The sequence below is a fragment of the Dermacentor albipictus genome, chromosome 4, assembly GCF_038994185.2.
Source record: "Dermacentor albipictus isolate Rhodes 1998 colony chromosome 4, USDA_Dalb.pri_finalv2, whole genome shotgun sequence".
Taxonomy (NCBI): Eukaryota; Metazoa; Arthropoda; class Arachnida; order Ixodida; family Ixodidae; genus Dermacentor; species Dermacentor albipictus.
In genome coordinates this window covers 1,317,286-1,331,500 of record NC_091824.1, presented here as the reverse complement: position 1 = coordinate 1,331,500, position 14,215 = coordinate 1,317,286, and the positions used below count along the sequence as shown (strand labels likewise).

The 14,215-nt window shown below is 47.2% G+C and overlaps 1 protein-coding gene across 2 annotated transcripts in view; it reads right to left on the bottom strand.

Moving 5' to 3' along the window:
* LOC135896277 (transmembrane protein 50A) overlaps positions 1 to 14,215 on the bottom strand; it is a 251,652-nt gene that overhangs the window by 13,876 nt on the left and 223,561 nt on the right. For both annotated transcript variants that reach the window (XM_065424635.1, XM_065424639.1), the window contains one exon: positions 521 to 581. In XM_065424635.1, the coding sequence (XP_065280707.1) occupies positions 521 to 581 (61 nt within the window). The remainder of the gene's footprint in view (positions 1 to 520; positions 582 to 14,215) is intronic.

Below are 14,215 nucleotides of genomic sequence, written 5' to 3'. Positions count from 1 at the left end.
TCGGCACCTCATAGGAAGGTTCAAAAGTGCCATCAAAGCCTTAAAATGTCTTTGAGCAGCCTCTAAACAATGAATTGCTGGATTGTTGTTACTATATAGGTACATTTCTCAATGTTTATGGCTGAAACTTTGTATACACATACAGGTGGAACCAACCATTACTGACTTGAAAGCATTAATGGCTGCACTTTTACGGTTGTAGCTGGATCTACACAAGAATGTTTGCAACCGTGCATGGTCACACACGTCAGCCATTTTTTTTCTTCATTTGTTTACATTACAATGTCCCATGCTTAAGCATAATAAAAGGACATGATAGCTTGAATGCATACTATTATTCCCAGTGAAATTTCTATAGGAACAGGGCTGCCTGACAGTGCAAAAGCTTGGCTCTCTGCAGCTGCACGATGTGTAGCAATGCTCGATTTTCAAATCCAGGTGAAATTTTCATGCACACTGCAGCTATATGCTCTCCAGGTTATTCAAAACATGTATTAGAATTCAGGAGTGACATGCTCACCCAAGAAAGATGAAGGAGTTCTGAAGGAAAATAGCAATGCCAGGCCACTGCACCTCCCTTCCTGCATTCAGAAACACAGTTAATCACTTTGGAGCCAAGATGGCATGGTCGGACACCTGCTCGCGGAAACAAGTGAAAGAAAAAAAAAATAAATTATGGGGTTTTACGTGCCAAAACCACTTTCTGATTATGAGGCACGCCGTAGTGGAGGACTCCGGAAATTTCTACCACCTGGGGTTCTTTAATGTGCACCTAAATCTAAGCACACAGGTGTTTTCGCATTTCGCCCCGATCGAAATGCGGCCACCGTGGCCGGGATTCGATACCACGACCTCGTGCTCAGCAGCCCAACACTATAGCCACTGAGCAACCATGGCGAGTCAAATGAAAGAAAGTACACAGTCTCTAGATTAGTCCATGTGATTGAATTGAACTGCTCTCAGGGATTCAGAAGTTGGGAGGTTGTAACAGAACAGAAGGGAGTGGTTAAGTAGGCATAACAACTTCTCAGAAATTAGAATAATGTCCACTTGCACCTCTGGTTGAAAGGAACAAACATGGGAAAGGATATAATCTCTGGAGAAGATTACTTACAGACGGGAAATAATATAGTAGGCAAGAAAACGAGCAGCTAGCACACTGTCTGTATGGAGAAATCAGGGAGTTGAGAAATAATGCATAAATCATAGCAGTGAGCACTGTGCTGCTTTTTGCTTCAATGTTTCTCCAAAACTTGCGATTACGGGACCTCCAGCACTAGGCATGCAGAAGGACCGTGCAGATGAAGCGAGCAGCCATCTCCACTCGCCCAATCTTTGCATCTGCCACAGATTACCTCCAAGATAGGGCGCATATGCACTCAGCTGAATGTACAGCCATGCATAGCCACAGCAAAGCAAGAGAATGTGAGCTCGCCTGCCTTCATAGGTGCACACTTGTTCACACAACATCCAACCTTGGGCATGTGGAAGGACAGCGGGGCGCAATCTTTATGCACTTTGACTTTACATGAAACCTCAGGCGATGCCGATGCCTGCAGCAAATGTTTGCCTGGAAAGTCAAAATAATTTCTATTGCAACAAAATCAAATCATGTAAATGGTGGAATAAGGAAACCAGGGAGGCAATCGACGAGTGGCACAGAGCTTCCAGAGAGCAGAAACGTGAAAAAGGCCCAACAGCCACACAATGATTTTCTCAAAAATGGGACTAAAAGTATGACAATTTTCTACTGAGATGGAAGGCCAGCTTGTCACGATCCACCCGGGTTTGTGAACAAGGGAGTGCTCGAGGAACCCTCCGTTAGATGGATGCTCCGCAGCGTGGTGGTTATGAACGATGGCTGACCGCCATGCAGCTGTGCTTGTTAGTGTTTGTTGGGTGTGGTGTCCACTGTTGCTTACCGAGAATGGTAGGCCACCGAGCTTGGCGGGCCAACGAAGATTATGCCCAAGGGGGCGTCACATGCTTCTACACCCCCTTAGCCCCACTTTGTTAACTAAAATAAACAAATATTCAAGTTCAAAGTCAGGGCTCTCTCTCTGTCTTAACCGGGTCGACGGTGCCTGCTACCCAGGCAATTAACGGTCCGGTGGCCTCCGCCGTCGAGTGCTCCACCTGGGCAGCGGTGTTGACGGGCCGGGTGTGGAAACGCCGGGTACTGCCTGAAACAGCCTTGCTCCGTCCAGAGGGTCCACAGTGGTCGGCCTTGCGAGTGGTGCCGGACTCGACACTGGCCCAATGGGCACCACACCACTGGCAACGCTTGCCGCCTCCGAGGTGGGTGGTGCTCCACTAGAAGTGACTGATGCTGCCTGTAGTCCTCCTGCGGACTGGAACTCGGAAGTGGCAGTTGAGGGTGCTGGCCAGGTCCCGAGGCAAGGCCTGACATGGTCGGCGTGTCTGTGCCACGTGACCCCGTCTGGTATGCGGACGAGCAGTGATGAGGTGCTGGCAGGAGACACCACCTGTCTGGCGGACCAGGGTGGGCCAGGACGGAAGTTCCTGGAGAAAACTGGAGCTCCCAACTCCGGCAAAAGCCCAAGACAGCACCCTCGGCTAGCAGCCAGCTTCTGCTTCAGCTGCTTCAAGAGCACTGTGGATCGGAGGTCCGGATGCAAGACGTCCATGGGTGTCTCAACCATCCGACCCAGCAGGAGCCCACAGGGGCACGGCCAGTGACATCGCGGAGCGTGGTCCAGTACTGAAACAGTATCCGGGCAATCTGTGTCCGCAAATCTCCAGTCTGGCTCTTCTTGAGTTTGTCCATGATGGTTTGCACCACCCGCTAAGCTGCACCATTTGAAGCAGGGTGGTAGGTACTCTGTGCTAACAAAAGCAGGACCATTGTCGGACACGAAGACGTCCGGCAACCCCTGGGCGGTGAGGACCTGTCGTAGCGCTGCAATGGTCACACCTGCTGATGGAGTGGTGACAGGTAGAACCTCCACCCACTTCGAAAAGGCATCCACCACCACAAGGAAGTAATGGCCCTTGAGGGGCCCCCGAAAATGCATGTGTAGGCGGGACCAGGGTCTCTGTGGGAATGGCTAGGGGGTGATTTCCACATGATGTGAGCCCACTGATGCTCCTGGCAGATTTGGCAGCTCTGCACCATGTGAGCGATGCCCTGGACCAGGCCAGGCCAGACCACCAAACATGGGACCGGGCCACCATCTTGGTCTTTTCCATGCCAGGATGACCTGCCTGCCGCAACTGCAGGACCCTGGACCGGAGACTTTGTGGGATCACGACCCTGGAACCCCAAAGTAGGCAGCGCTGCTGCGAGCTCAGTTCAGCGGCCTTGTGGCTATAGGCCTGCTGAACCAATTCCTCCCCATGGGACACTGCCTTGACCACCTGAGACAGGACTGGCACCCGGCTGGTCGCTTGCGATACCACAGCTCTGGAGAGCACCTCCAGGTATGCATGATCCAGCATAAACATTTCAGCAGGTTCTGGAACAGCATCAGGCACCCCTGGGAGGAGCTGGCGGTTCAGGCCATCAGCACGTCCCAGGTCCTTTCCCGGACGGTATACCAGCTGGTAACTCTAAGCTGCCAGCCTCAAGGCCCAGCGTAGCACTCGAGGTGATGCCTGCACAGAAACTGCCTTGTCAGACCCTAGCAACCCCAACAGTGGCTTGTGGTCCATGGCCACCTCGAACATTCGGCCCCACAGGTACCGGTGGAAGCGTTCGACACCGAACATGAGGGCCAAACCTTTCTTGTCCAGCTGGCTGTAATGTTGTTCTGCAGCATGAAGCTGACTAGAAGCAAACGACACAGGGCGTTCCTGGCCATCTTTGTCCCAGTGTGCCAGGACGGTTCCCACACCGTACGGCGAAGCATCTACGGTAAGGACAACAGGCTTAGCAGGATCGAAGTGAACCAGCACTGGCGCCTTGGTGATTAGCTCCTTGCTGCGCTGGAAGGCCCGGTCCTGCTCCTTCTTCCAGACCCATTGCTGACCATCTCGAAGCAGAAGATGGAGCGGCTGTAGATGCTCCGACAGGTTCGGCAGAAAACTCCTATGGAAGTTGATGAAACCGAGGTAGCTCTGAAGTTCCTTTTTGTTCTGGGGCTTAGGCGACTTGAGCACAGCATCAACTTTGCGTGGAGCTGGGGCTAGGCCTGCCTGGGAAATGACATGTCTCCAGTACTCAACGCTGGGGGCTAGGAAAACACACTTTTCCAGCTTGAGCTTGAGGCCGGCATCCTGCATCGTGCCAGGACATTGTGCAGGTTCTCCAGGTGGACCCGTCGTCACTGCCAGTAACCAGGATGTCGTCCAAGTACACCGCCACCTGCCTCATGCCCTGAAGAGGTTGTCCATCTCCTTCTGGAGTATGGCTGGGGCCGAGGCCACACCAAACGGTAAGCGCGTGCACTGAAAGAGCCCCAAAGTTGTCGATATTGTGACATACTTCCGGGAGGCATCCTGGAGCACCAGCTGCTGGTAAGCATCTCTGCGGTCAAGCTTGGGAAACTTCTGTCCACCGGACAATGCTGACCAGAGATCTTCAATCCGGGGCAGCGGGTACTTCTCGACGGTAGCGACGGGGTTGATGGTAACTTTGAAATCCCTGCAGATCCTGACCCTGCCGTCTCACTTGAGGACTGGTACGATGGGAGCAGCCCAATCAGATGTCTTGACAGGTACCAGGATGCCCTCTCGCTGTAACCGTTGCAGCTCCTGGGTGACCCCGTACTTCAGGGCGAATGGCAGTGGGAGAGGCTTGAAAAAACATGGCAGCGCTCCCTCAGGTACATAGATGCCAGCCGTCGTGCTGGCAAATGTGCCCTCCCCTGGCTGGAAGAGGGACTTGTAATCGGTCAGAAGGCTGGGGACGTCTTGCACCACATGCGCGCTGGCTTCCTGGTACTCTGGCAGACAAACGCCCAGTGCATGAATCCAGTTTTGGACCAGCAGTGTCGGCGACGACCCCTTCGTTAAATAAAGGGGAAGGGTTGCCTCCCTGTCGCCAAAGCGAACGCTGACCTGTGCCTGACCCTGGACTTGGGAGAGTTGCCCAGAGTAGCTGCGCAGCATCACGCCCGAAGCCTCGACAGACATGTCGGGGAAAGTACGCTTGAAGAGTTTCCCAGCCATTGCTGACACGCTGGCCCCTGTGTTTAGCTCCATTGAAATGGGGTGCCCGCAGATTTTGACGGTCAGCACGTACGGCGGCACAGACGACGGTACAAAGCCTTAGTGCCACATGTCGAAAATCGGCGGGTCCCCGGCCACGACGTGGAACCTGGCCACAGAAGAACTTGAACCTACTGCCACATGGCTACCCTGGCTAACGCACAGCTAGCACGACGGCTACCCTGGCCGCGGGCTTGTGTGGTACCTGGGCTTGAATCAGGCTGCTGCTTGCTGTTTGTCCTCCCTCTTCGGCATACACGTTGCCAGGTGCCCAGTTTTCTCGCACGTAAAGCATTGTGCTTGAGAGAACTGGCACTGTGAGATGGAGTGGCCACCACCATAGCCACCGCAGGTACTGCCCTTTGTCGCCAACTCGTTGACCACCACTTCCACCGATGGTGAGCCAGTCGCACAGGAAATCTCGCTCGTGTCCTTGGCGGCAGCTTCCATTGCCAGCGCTGCCTTCATGGTGTCGTCCAGCGAGGAGGGGGGAAGCTCCAGGAGTTGCGTCTGCATGGCGGGGTTGGTGATGCCGCAGACGAAACGGTCTCGGAGCAGCGAGTCCAGCTGGTCCCCGAAAACGCAGGCAGTCGCTAGCCCACATAGCGCAGCAACGAAATGTCCGAAGGTCTCTCCTTCCTGGCGGCTCCGGTTGTGGAAGCGATAACGCTCCATTAGTGTGGACGGTGCTGGGTTGAAATGCGAGTGCAGTATGGCGAGCAGCTCACCCAGTGTCTTAATGTGCGGCGTGGCTGGCTTGAGAAGGTCGAGCAAGAGGCTGACGATGCAGGTCCCGCAGCTGGCCAGGAAAATGTCCCGCTTTCACCTCGGGTGTGTCGTTTGGCCGGAAGAACACATGGACTTGCTACTCGTAAATTTGCCAGGCGGACCCATCTCCCTCGAACGGCTCGTGCCTTCCGTACAGCGGCATGGCGGCAGCAATGGGAGGAGGCGTTTCGCCGCTCGCGGCGGCGTGGGACAATCCGTGGGTACTCGTCGCCAATGTCACGAGGATCCCATCCTCGTCGCCAGCGTCACGATCCACCCGGGTTCTTGAACAAGGGAGGGCTCGAGGCACCCTCCATTAGACGGACGCTCCGCAGCGTGGTGGTGCTGAACGATGACTGACCACCGAGCAGCTGTGCTCGTCGGTGTTTATTGCGGTGCGGTGACAAATGTTGCCTGCCAAACTTAGCAGGACACCGAGCCTAGCGGCGAATGAACAATATGCCCAAGGGGGCGTCACATGCTTGCTACAACATCGAAATATTTACAATATCATTAACATAGAGATTAAAAAGCAAAGGACCCAGAATGCTGCCTTGAGGTACTTCAGAAAGCATAATTTTTCTTGGGCCCTGAAGTTATTTATATGTACATATTGGCGTCTATATTGAAGATACGACTTAAGAAATTCAAGAGGAATTCCTCTAACTTCATAAGGATGGAGCTTATGAAAAAGAATATTGTGGCTAATATAATGAAATGCTTTGCTGAAATCTACAAATAAACCGAGCGTGAGGAGCTTGTTTTCGAAATTGGTAAGGATATATTCTTTATCATGCAGTAGGGCTAACTCTGTGGACTTGTCTTTTTGAAGCCCACACTGAGATTCACTAATTGATTGTGCTTATTACAGAATGAGCTTAAACGTACAAATATTATAAAGGAGATTTATTCAGTTTATAAGCGTCAGCCGGTCCTAGCATGTCCCCTAGCTCGAGCCTCTGCTGCATGCTTGATGATGCAGATGCTGCTGACTCTACGCTCACGTTCGTTAGCTTCCCTACAATGGCCCCGCGGAAACAAAGGAGCCACCCTGGCGAATTAATTTTCTGGAAGGACGGTACAATGGTGATGTGGCTTAAAACACTGAATGTGAACGACTTCGCTGTTATGACGTCGCATGTCGGACGGTGGCGCTAGTGGCTCAACCAGGTAATTTATTTATTTGCTTGTTTATTTCAGATACCCTCTTCGCCCACAGGACACTACTGAGAGGAGTGGTACACACATTTCAATAAATTTGTTACAAAAGGAGACAATGCATACAGAAAAAAAAAATACTGGCACATATACATGATTCTAAATCCGGAACATGAAATGAGTTCAAAATTATACAAATAGCAAGAACGCTAAATCACACAAAGAAAAGTGATGAAAATTGCAAAACGCCACCATTAGTACAAATATTAACACAGCATATCTGGGGAAAAAATATACTATAAGAATGCACATGATTACAAGGAAACAGGAAATGGAACCAAAGCTATGGTAAGCAATAATGTGTTCATAATGTTCTTGTTAAATTCAACAAAGTCTTTGGAAAGTGCAATATCTCATGGTAGGTGGTTCCAGTCCAACAATCTTTTTGGAATGAATGATTTCATGCAGGATGTTGTACGGCACTGTGGAACACCAACTTTGCATGGATGATCCAAGCAGGATGAAACACATGTTGATGGCATGAGTAATGCATCTTTAAGGGTGGAATTCATGTGGTAAATTAAAAAAATCAGACACAGGCATGATATTTTCCTGCGCAGTGAGAGAGGGGTTAGTGACAATGTGTTTTTCATTTCTGTGATGCTGGACAAACGATCATAGTTACGGAAGATGAAACGTGATGCTCTGTTCTGTACGGCTTCAAGGGCGTCAATACGAGAGTTAGTGAAAGGGTCCCCATACCGAGTTAACATATAACTTGGAGCGGACAAGCGATTTGTACAGAAGAAGTTTAACAGGTGTCAGGGCTAAGGAGGAATTCCATTTCAGATATCCAAGCATGCGGTTAGCGGACGCGATGATAGAAATGATATGTGCCTTCCAAGCTAGGTTTGACGTTATAATGACGCCGAGGTATTTGTAAGATGTTACCAGTGTTAGGAGGGAAGGACAAACAGTGTAGGGAGCGGGGCACGGATTGATGCGACGCGAAAAACGTATAACTTTGCATTTAGTTTCCTGAAGTGTCATTTTTTATTACAAACACCAGTTATATATAGTAGCTAAGTCTTCCTGGAGTAGTACAGTGTCATTAGTATTCTTTATTTCCTGGTAAACCACACAGTCATCCGCAAAAAGCTGCACTGTGGATGTTACGTTGTTAGGCAAGTCATTAACATATACCAAAAACAGCAAGGGACCGATAACAGAACCTTGTGGGAGGCCTGAAGTCACAGCAACCGATGATGAGTCAATGCCGTTAGTGTGCACGTACTGGAACCTGTCAGACAAAAAGCATTCAATCCATCGTAGTACATTTTGGTCGATGTTAAATTTACTTAGTTTGTGAAGAAGCATGCTGTGAGAGACTTTGTCAAATGCTTTGGAAAAATCTAAATAGATACAGTCAACCTCACTGCCACGATCAAGTATGAAGTTAATATTATTTGTAAAATTTATTAGCTGTGTTTCACAAGAAAAATGCTTTCTAAAACCATGCTGTGCATGAGTGAAAAAAGATGATGACTCAAGAAAGTTCACTAGGGATGACAAGATGACATGTTCCATTATCTTGCAAGGAATGCTGGTAAGTGATACTTGTCGCCTGATTTATGGAGTGGAACCACTTTAGCCAATTTCCAGTCATCTGGGAGGTCACAAGTTTTAAGGGATTGCTCAAATATTTTCGATAGTATGATGGAATATACTTTAGTGTTTTTCAGGATTTTAGCACTGGTATCATCGGGACCACATGAAGAGGATAACTTTAAACGATCTATGATACTTATAATGCCTTCAAAGTCAAAATGAATCGGATCTATTGTAAATATGATATTGGGAGTATAGTCTGGTAGTGATGCGCTAAAAGGGACAGAAAATGCATTAGCAAAAGTTTCATTAAGTACATTAGCACTGTCACTGTTAAGGATTAGATTTGATTGAGAATCCAGGAGAGATATTGATGGCTGATCTGACCCATTAACAACGTTCCAGAATGTACCAGTTAAAGGAAATGATGGCAGTGCGACATTAAAGAAATGTTGTTTAGTATCTTTTAATGATTTTCTATAAGTGCTAGCCGCAACTCTCAGAGCTGACCAATTCTCTGATTTTCCCAATTACCTCGCCCTGACATATAACCACCTTTTTCTGTTCCCAAGGCGTTTCAAGGAACAAGTGAACCATAGGGACCTATGATTAGTCATGATGATTTTATGAGGGACGTGTAATTCGATTAATTCGTGCAGTTTTTTTTAAACATGAACCAATTGTTTGGCACATGCGAGGATGAAATCGTCGAGAAAAAACTGGGGGCCATCATTAATTGAAGAAAAATTTGCTTTGGCATTATTGTAAATGGTTTTCGTTTTATTTTCATTGCATTTTATTACCTTAAAGACCCCATTCAGGGTATTACATAAGGGGCAGTTAACATGTAGACAAAAAAAATCTAGCTTGACATCCGAGATGTCAAGCTAGATTGCGCCTTTAAGTGTGAAATGCTGATGTTATATGAATATGAAGAATGGATGAATCTAGTCGCACGATTCTGAACTGACTGGAGTGCATTGATGACATATGTTTGATGAGGGTTCCAGATGGCGGCGGCATATTCCAGTTGTGGTCTGACAAATGATTTGTATGCGAGTAGTTTGACGTGCTGTGGAGTATGATGAAGGTGACGCCTTATGAACCGAAGGGTCTTGTTCGTTGAGGAAATTACGTTAGTCACATGCACATTCCAGGAAAGGTCGTGGCACAGGGTTATGCCTAAGTACTTACAGGCTAGAACTGATTCTACTGGGGCGTTTGCAATTGTGTAAGTAAAGGGATAAGGATTATGACGGCGGGAAATCGAAATAAATTTGCACTTGTTAGGGTTCAAGGCCGTTTGCCAATGGTTGCACCAGTCCTGCACGTTATTAAGGTCATTCTGGAAAAATGCTTGGTCGGAGATGTTAGTCACAGTATGATAAATCACACAGTCGTCAGCGAACATTTGAATAGGACGATATATGCAGTGGAAGATCGTTAATGTATATTAGGAAAAGAAGCGGTCCTAAGTCTGAGCCTTGAGGGACACCTGAAGTGACAGGGAGGGGTTCAGAGGAGAAGTTATTGACAAGGACGAACTGGGAATGATTAGTAAGGAATTCTTTTATCCACTGTACCACATGAGGATCAGAGTTCAGTCTGGATAATTTTATTAGCAAGCAGTTATGAGGCACTGTGTAAAAAGCTTCAGACTAGTCTAGAAAGATGGCAGCAGTTTGAACGTTGTTATCAAGATTATCGTGGAGATCATTAAAAAAGATAGCGTGTTGTGTTTCACATGAAAGCCCTTTATGAAAACCATGTTGAGAAGGATGAAAGAAGTTTACCGATCCTAAAAAGTTCATGATATGCGAGTATATGACATGTTCCATGATTTTGCAAGGAACACTAGTTAATGAAATGGTGCGGTAGTTTAAGGGGGAGCATAAATGCGAGTCGGCCTAGTTGGAACAGATTCATTTTTTTTTAAACTTTTTGAGTGCAACCAAACAGGGACAAAGAAGACGAGCAACACAAGTACAAGCGCTCGTCCTTGTGTTGCTCCTCTTCTTTGTCCCTGTTTGTTTGCGCACAAGAAGTTTTTTTTTTTAATTAAGGGGGAGTCTTTGTTACCTGCTTTGAATACTGGAACGGCCTTTCCCACTTTCCAATCATACGGTAAAGCACCTGTAGACAACGATTGCGAGAACAGAGTGAAACATGCCGCGGATATATGCTTAGTATTCATTAGGATCTTTGAGTTAATTTCGTCTACACCAGAAGTACATATTTTTTTTTTTTTTCAATGATTGATAGTATACCATCTATCGAAAATACAATGGGTGGCATATGCGATGTTACGTTAGTAGATAGTGGAAAGTCTGGAGTGGTAGTTTCTTTTGTAAACACGGAAAAAAATGCTGTGTACGACAAATGCGACAACACCACGGCGCACTCAGCGTCCGTGGCAGTGTTGCCTGTTACATTCGTCACACTGACAGTACGAGCTTCTTGGGGATTTAAAATGCGCCAGAACTGCCAAGGATTTTGAGTAACTAGCCAGGGCAGGTCGACGTTATAAAAAGATTTTTTAGCAGTGAGAACGGCACTCAGGTAGGCGTTCTCTGCCATGTAGTATTTTGACCATGCCTCGGTGCTTCCAAGACGCGTGGCTAGCCGGAAGTGACATTTCTTTTGGTCTTCAAGTTTCTTTAGAGCTCTTGTGAACCATGGCTTATTTTGATTGGTGTGCAGAGTTACTCTTGGTATATGTTTGTTAAAGAGCTTATTCATGTTGTTTTTAAATAGTGTCCAGTTTTCTTGAGGCGAGTGCATATGGAATGTCTCAAAAGTTGAGAAGTCGCCTAACTCGTAATTAATAGCTTCGTAGTTCGCTTTATCATATAGGCATATAGTTTTGTTGGATTTTCGCTCTCACAAAGGTTGAAAGGTGAAAGTGGCATGAATTACTTTATGATCACTTACCTCACAGAGGTAAGTTATGGATGACAGACTGTCAGGATGGCTGCTTAGTATAAGGTCAAGTACATTAGATGTGTCTTTTGTAGCCCATGTAGGCTCTAGCACAAGTTGAGTTAGACTGAAATTAAGACACACATTAATAAATTCTTTAGCAGCTTCATTGCCTATCATTAAGGCACTATTGTTAGTCCAGTTGATTTGCGGAAAATTAAAGTCACCAAAAAGCAGGATTTCTGCGTTAGGGTGTTTTTCACTAAGTTCGCTCAGGATGTTATTAAGTTTTTGCGAAAAATCAGGGGTGTTATGTGGTGGTCTGTAACAAATGACAAGAGAACAGTCTGCGGTGATGTGCGGCAGATTAGCCATGTTATTTCCAAGTCAGTCTCAATGGTTGCAAGAGAGCACGATAAATGGTGATGTGCAGCGATTAGCACACCACTACCTCGTAAGATTTCGCGGTCTTTCCGGTAAAGGTAGAAATTCGGCAAGTCAGCAAGAATCTCGGTATCGGTAATATAGCTGGTCAGCCAGGTTTCAGTTATTATCAGCAAATTACTGTTAGACGACAACACGAGGTTAGACAGAATATCGCGTTTAGGGAGGAAGCTGCGTGTATTGGAAAGATTATGGAAAAGTAAAGGTTAGCTCGTGTTGATACGTGTCGATAAGGGGCTTTCCCACATCGAGTTGGCTGCTACTGCAATTCTTTCACACTCTGTGTGCATTAATGAAAAACATAGCGCTTATCACCTATGAACAGAGTTTTAAAGTGCAGGGAGTAAGGTGCAGATTTGTTTTTTGCGAATTAAACAAGGTGTCTGCGGGCCAATTGAACAGGATGTGTAAAATTCTCACCAACATTGAAGTTCATTCCTTTAAATTTATGGCCGTTAGAAAGAAGACTTTTTGTTTAATGAAAGGTGAATTTCACTATTATGGGGTAGTTACAATTAGCTGCATGATTGCCCAAACGGTGCGCGGGGTCGAATCCTTTTCGGTCAAGTGTGATGCTCATATGTTTGCGACAGTGGTCAATGATTACATCCTCTGATTGCGCGAACAACTCTGACCCTGAAGACTCATCAATACCACAAAAAATTTGATTGTTGCACCGAGAATGGTTCTTGCCATCATCAAGACGCACTTCCAGCCTCTGTATTGTGTGTGCTGCGCGGGCAGCATCACTCTTCACGCTTTCTATATCAGAACGCAAGGGGCTACGTTTTGGTAGTGGGTCTCCAGGTTAGTCATGCGCACGCTCAGATCGGATATACAACAGCTTCTACGCATCCCACTGCCGCAGTGGGATGCGTAGAAGCTGTTGTATATGAGCTTCCACTGTCCTGTGGGAAAAAATACATCGGACAGACAGGGAGATGTCTTAATGACTGATTACGGGAACATTGCCAAAATGTGAAAAATAAGCAATACGGTCATCTGTCGACCCACTGTCAGGAATGCGGCTGTGCGCCGGTGTATGGATCCTGCCGAGTTCTTGCGAAGCACGAAGATAAAGATGTGCGAGAGATTATTGAGGCTCAGGCTATCTGGCGGAATAGTGACACGTGTGTTAGCGCCCCTTCAGTCGACTTGCTAGATAAAGAGACGGCTTTTTTGGATGAGTAAGATTTGGATAAGGTGGCGCCACTGTGCATGGATTATATAGGCGTATTTCCTGAAAATCGAGTTGTTGAAGTTAGCACATTGTGGTGTCGTCTCCCTTCTGTCCTTGTTTGCTAGCGCTAAATATGTTTTCAGTTTACCAACACGCCCAACAAATGGCAATGGGGAAATTTAAGCCACCAAAAATAGAAATAGGATGATCAGGAAACTTTGTTTGAATTATGCTCAGAATATCATGAAGGTCGTTAGAAAAGCCAACGGGCGTAGATGGTGCAGGGTAGCATGCACAAAATAAAAGAGCTTTATTGTTAGTTGTAACCTGTACACATTTGACCTCCATTGTAGAATCAACACTAACTTCAAACTGTTCTAGATTGTCGGACACAGCTATTAATACACCAGCGCCGCGACCAAAAAAGCAAATACATGGTAACACTTTTCCGTTGAAAATATTTCATTATTATGCACAGTTTATTTGAGCCAAGTTTCTGTTTCTAATTAATGGGTGATGTTCTCTTGAGAATGCGGTATGGCCCATCGTACTTCAGAAGGAGCTTTGAAGTGAGCCCAGGCATGTGGTGTGGCACTAACCAGACGAGGGTGCCCGGGAGTAAAGTGGGAATCGAGTTCTGGGTGTCGTGAACGGCTTTTTGACAGTTCTGGTCATCCGAAATGAATCGGCGGGCCAGCTGGCGACATTCTTCGGAGTGTCTGGTGGCTTCTGAGATTGGCAGGCATTTGGATGGGTCCGGCCGGTAGGGGAGAATGGTGCCGATTGTGTGCGAAGGATGACGGCCGTAAAAAAGGTAAAAGGGTGAGAATCCGGTAGCGGGCTGAGTTGCGGTGTAGGTGACAAATGGAAGAACTAGGTCCCAATTAGTTGTCAGGTGAGACATACATGGCGAGCCCGTCACCAAGAGTTCGATTAAAGCATTCCGGGATACTGTTCGTCTGTGGGTGA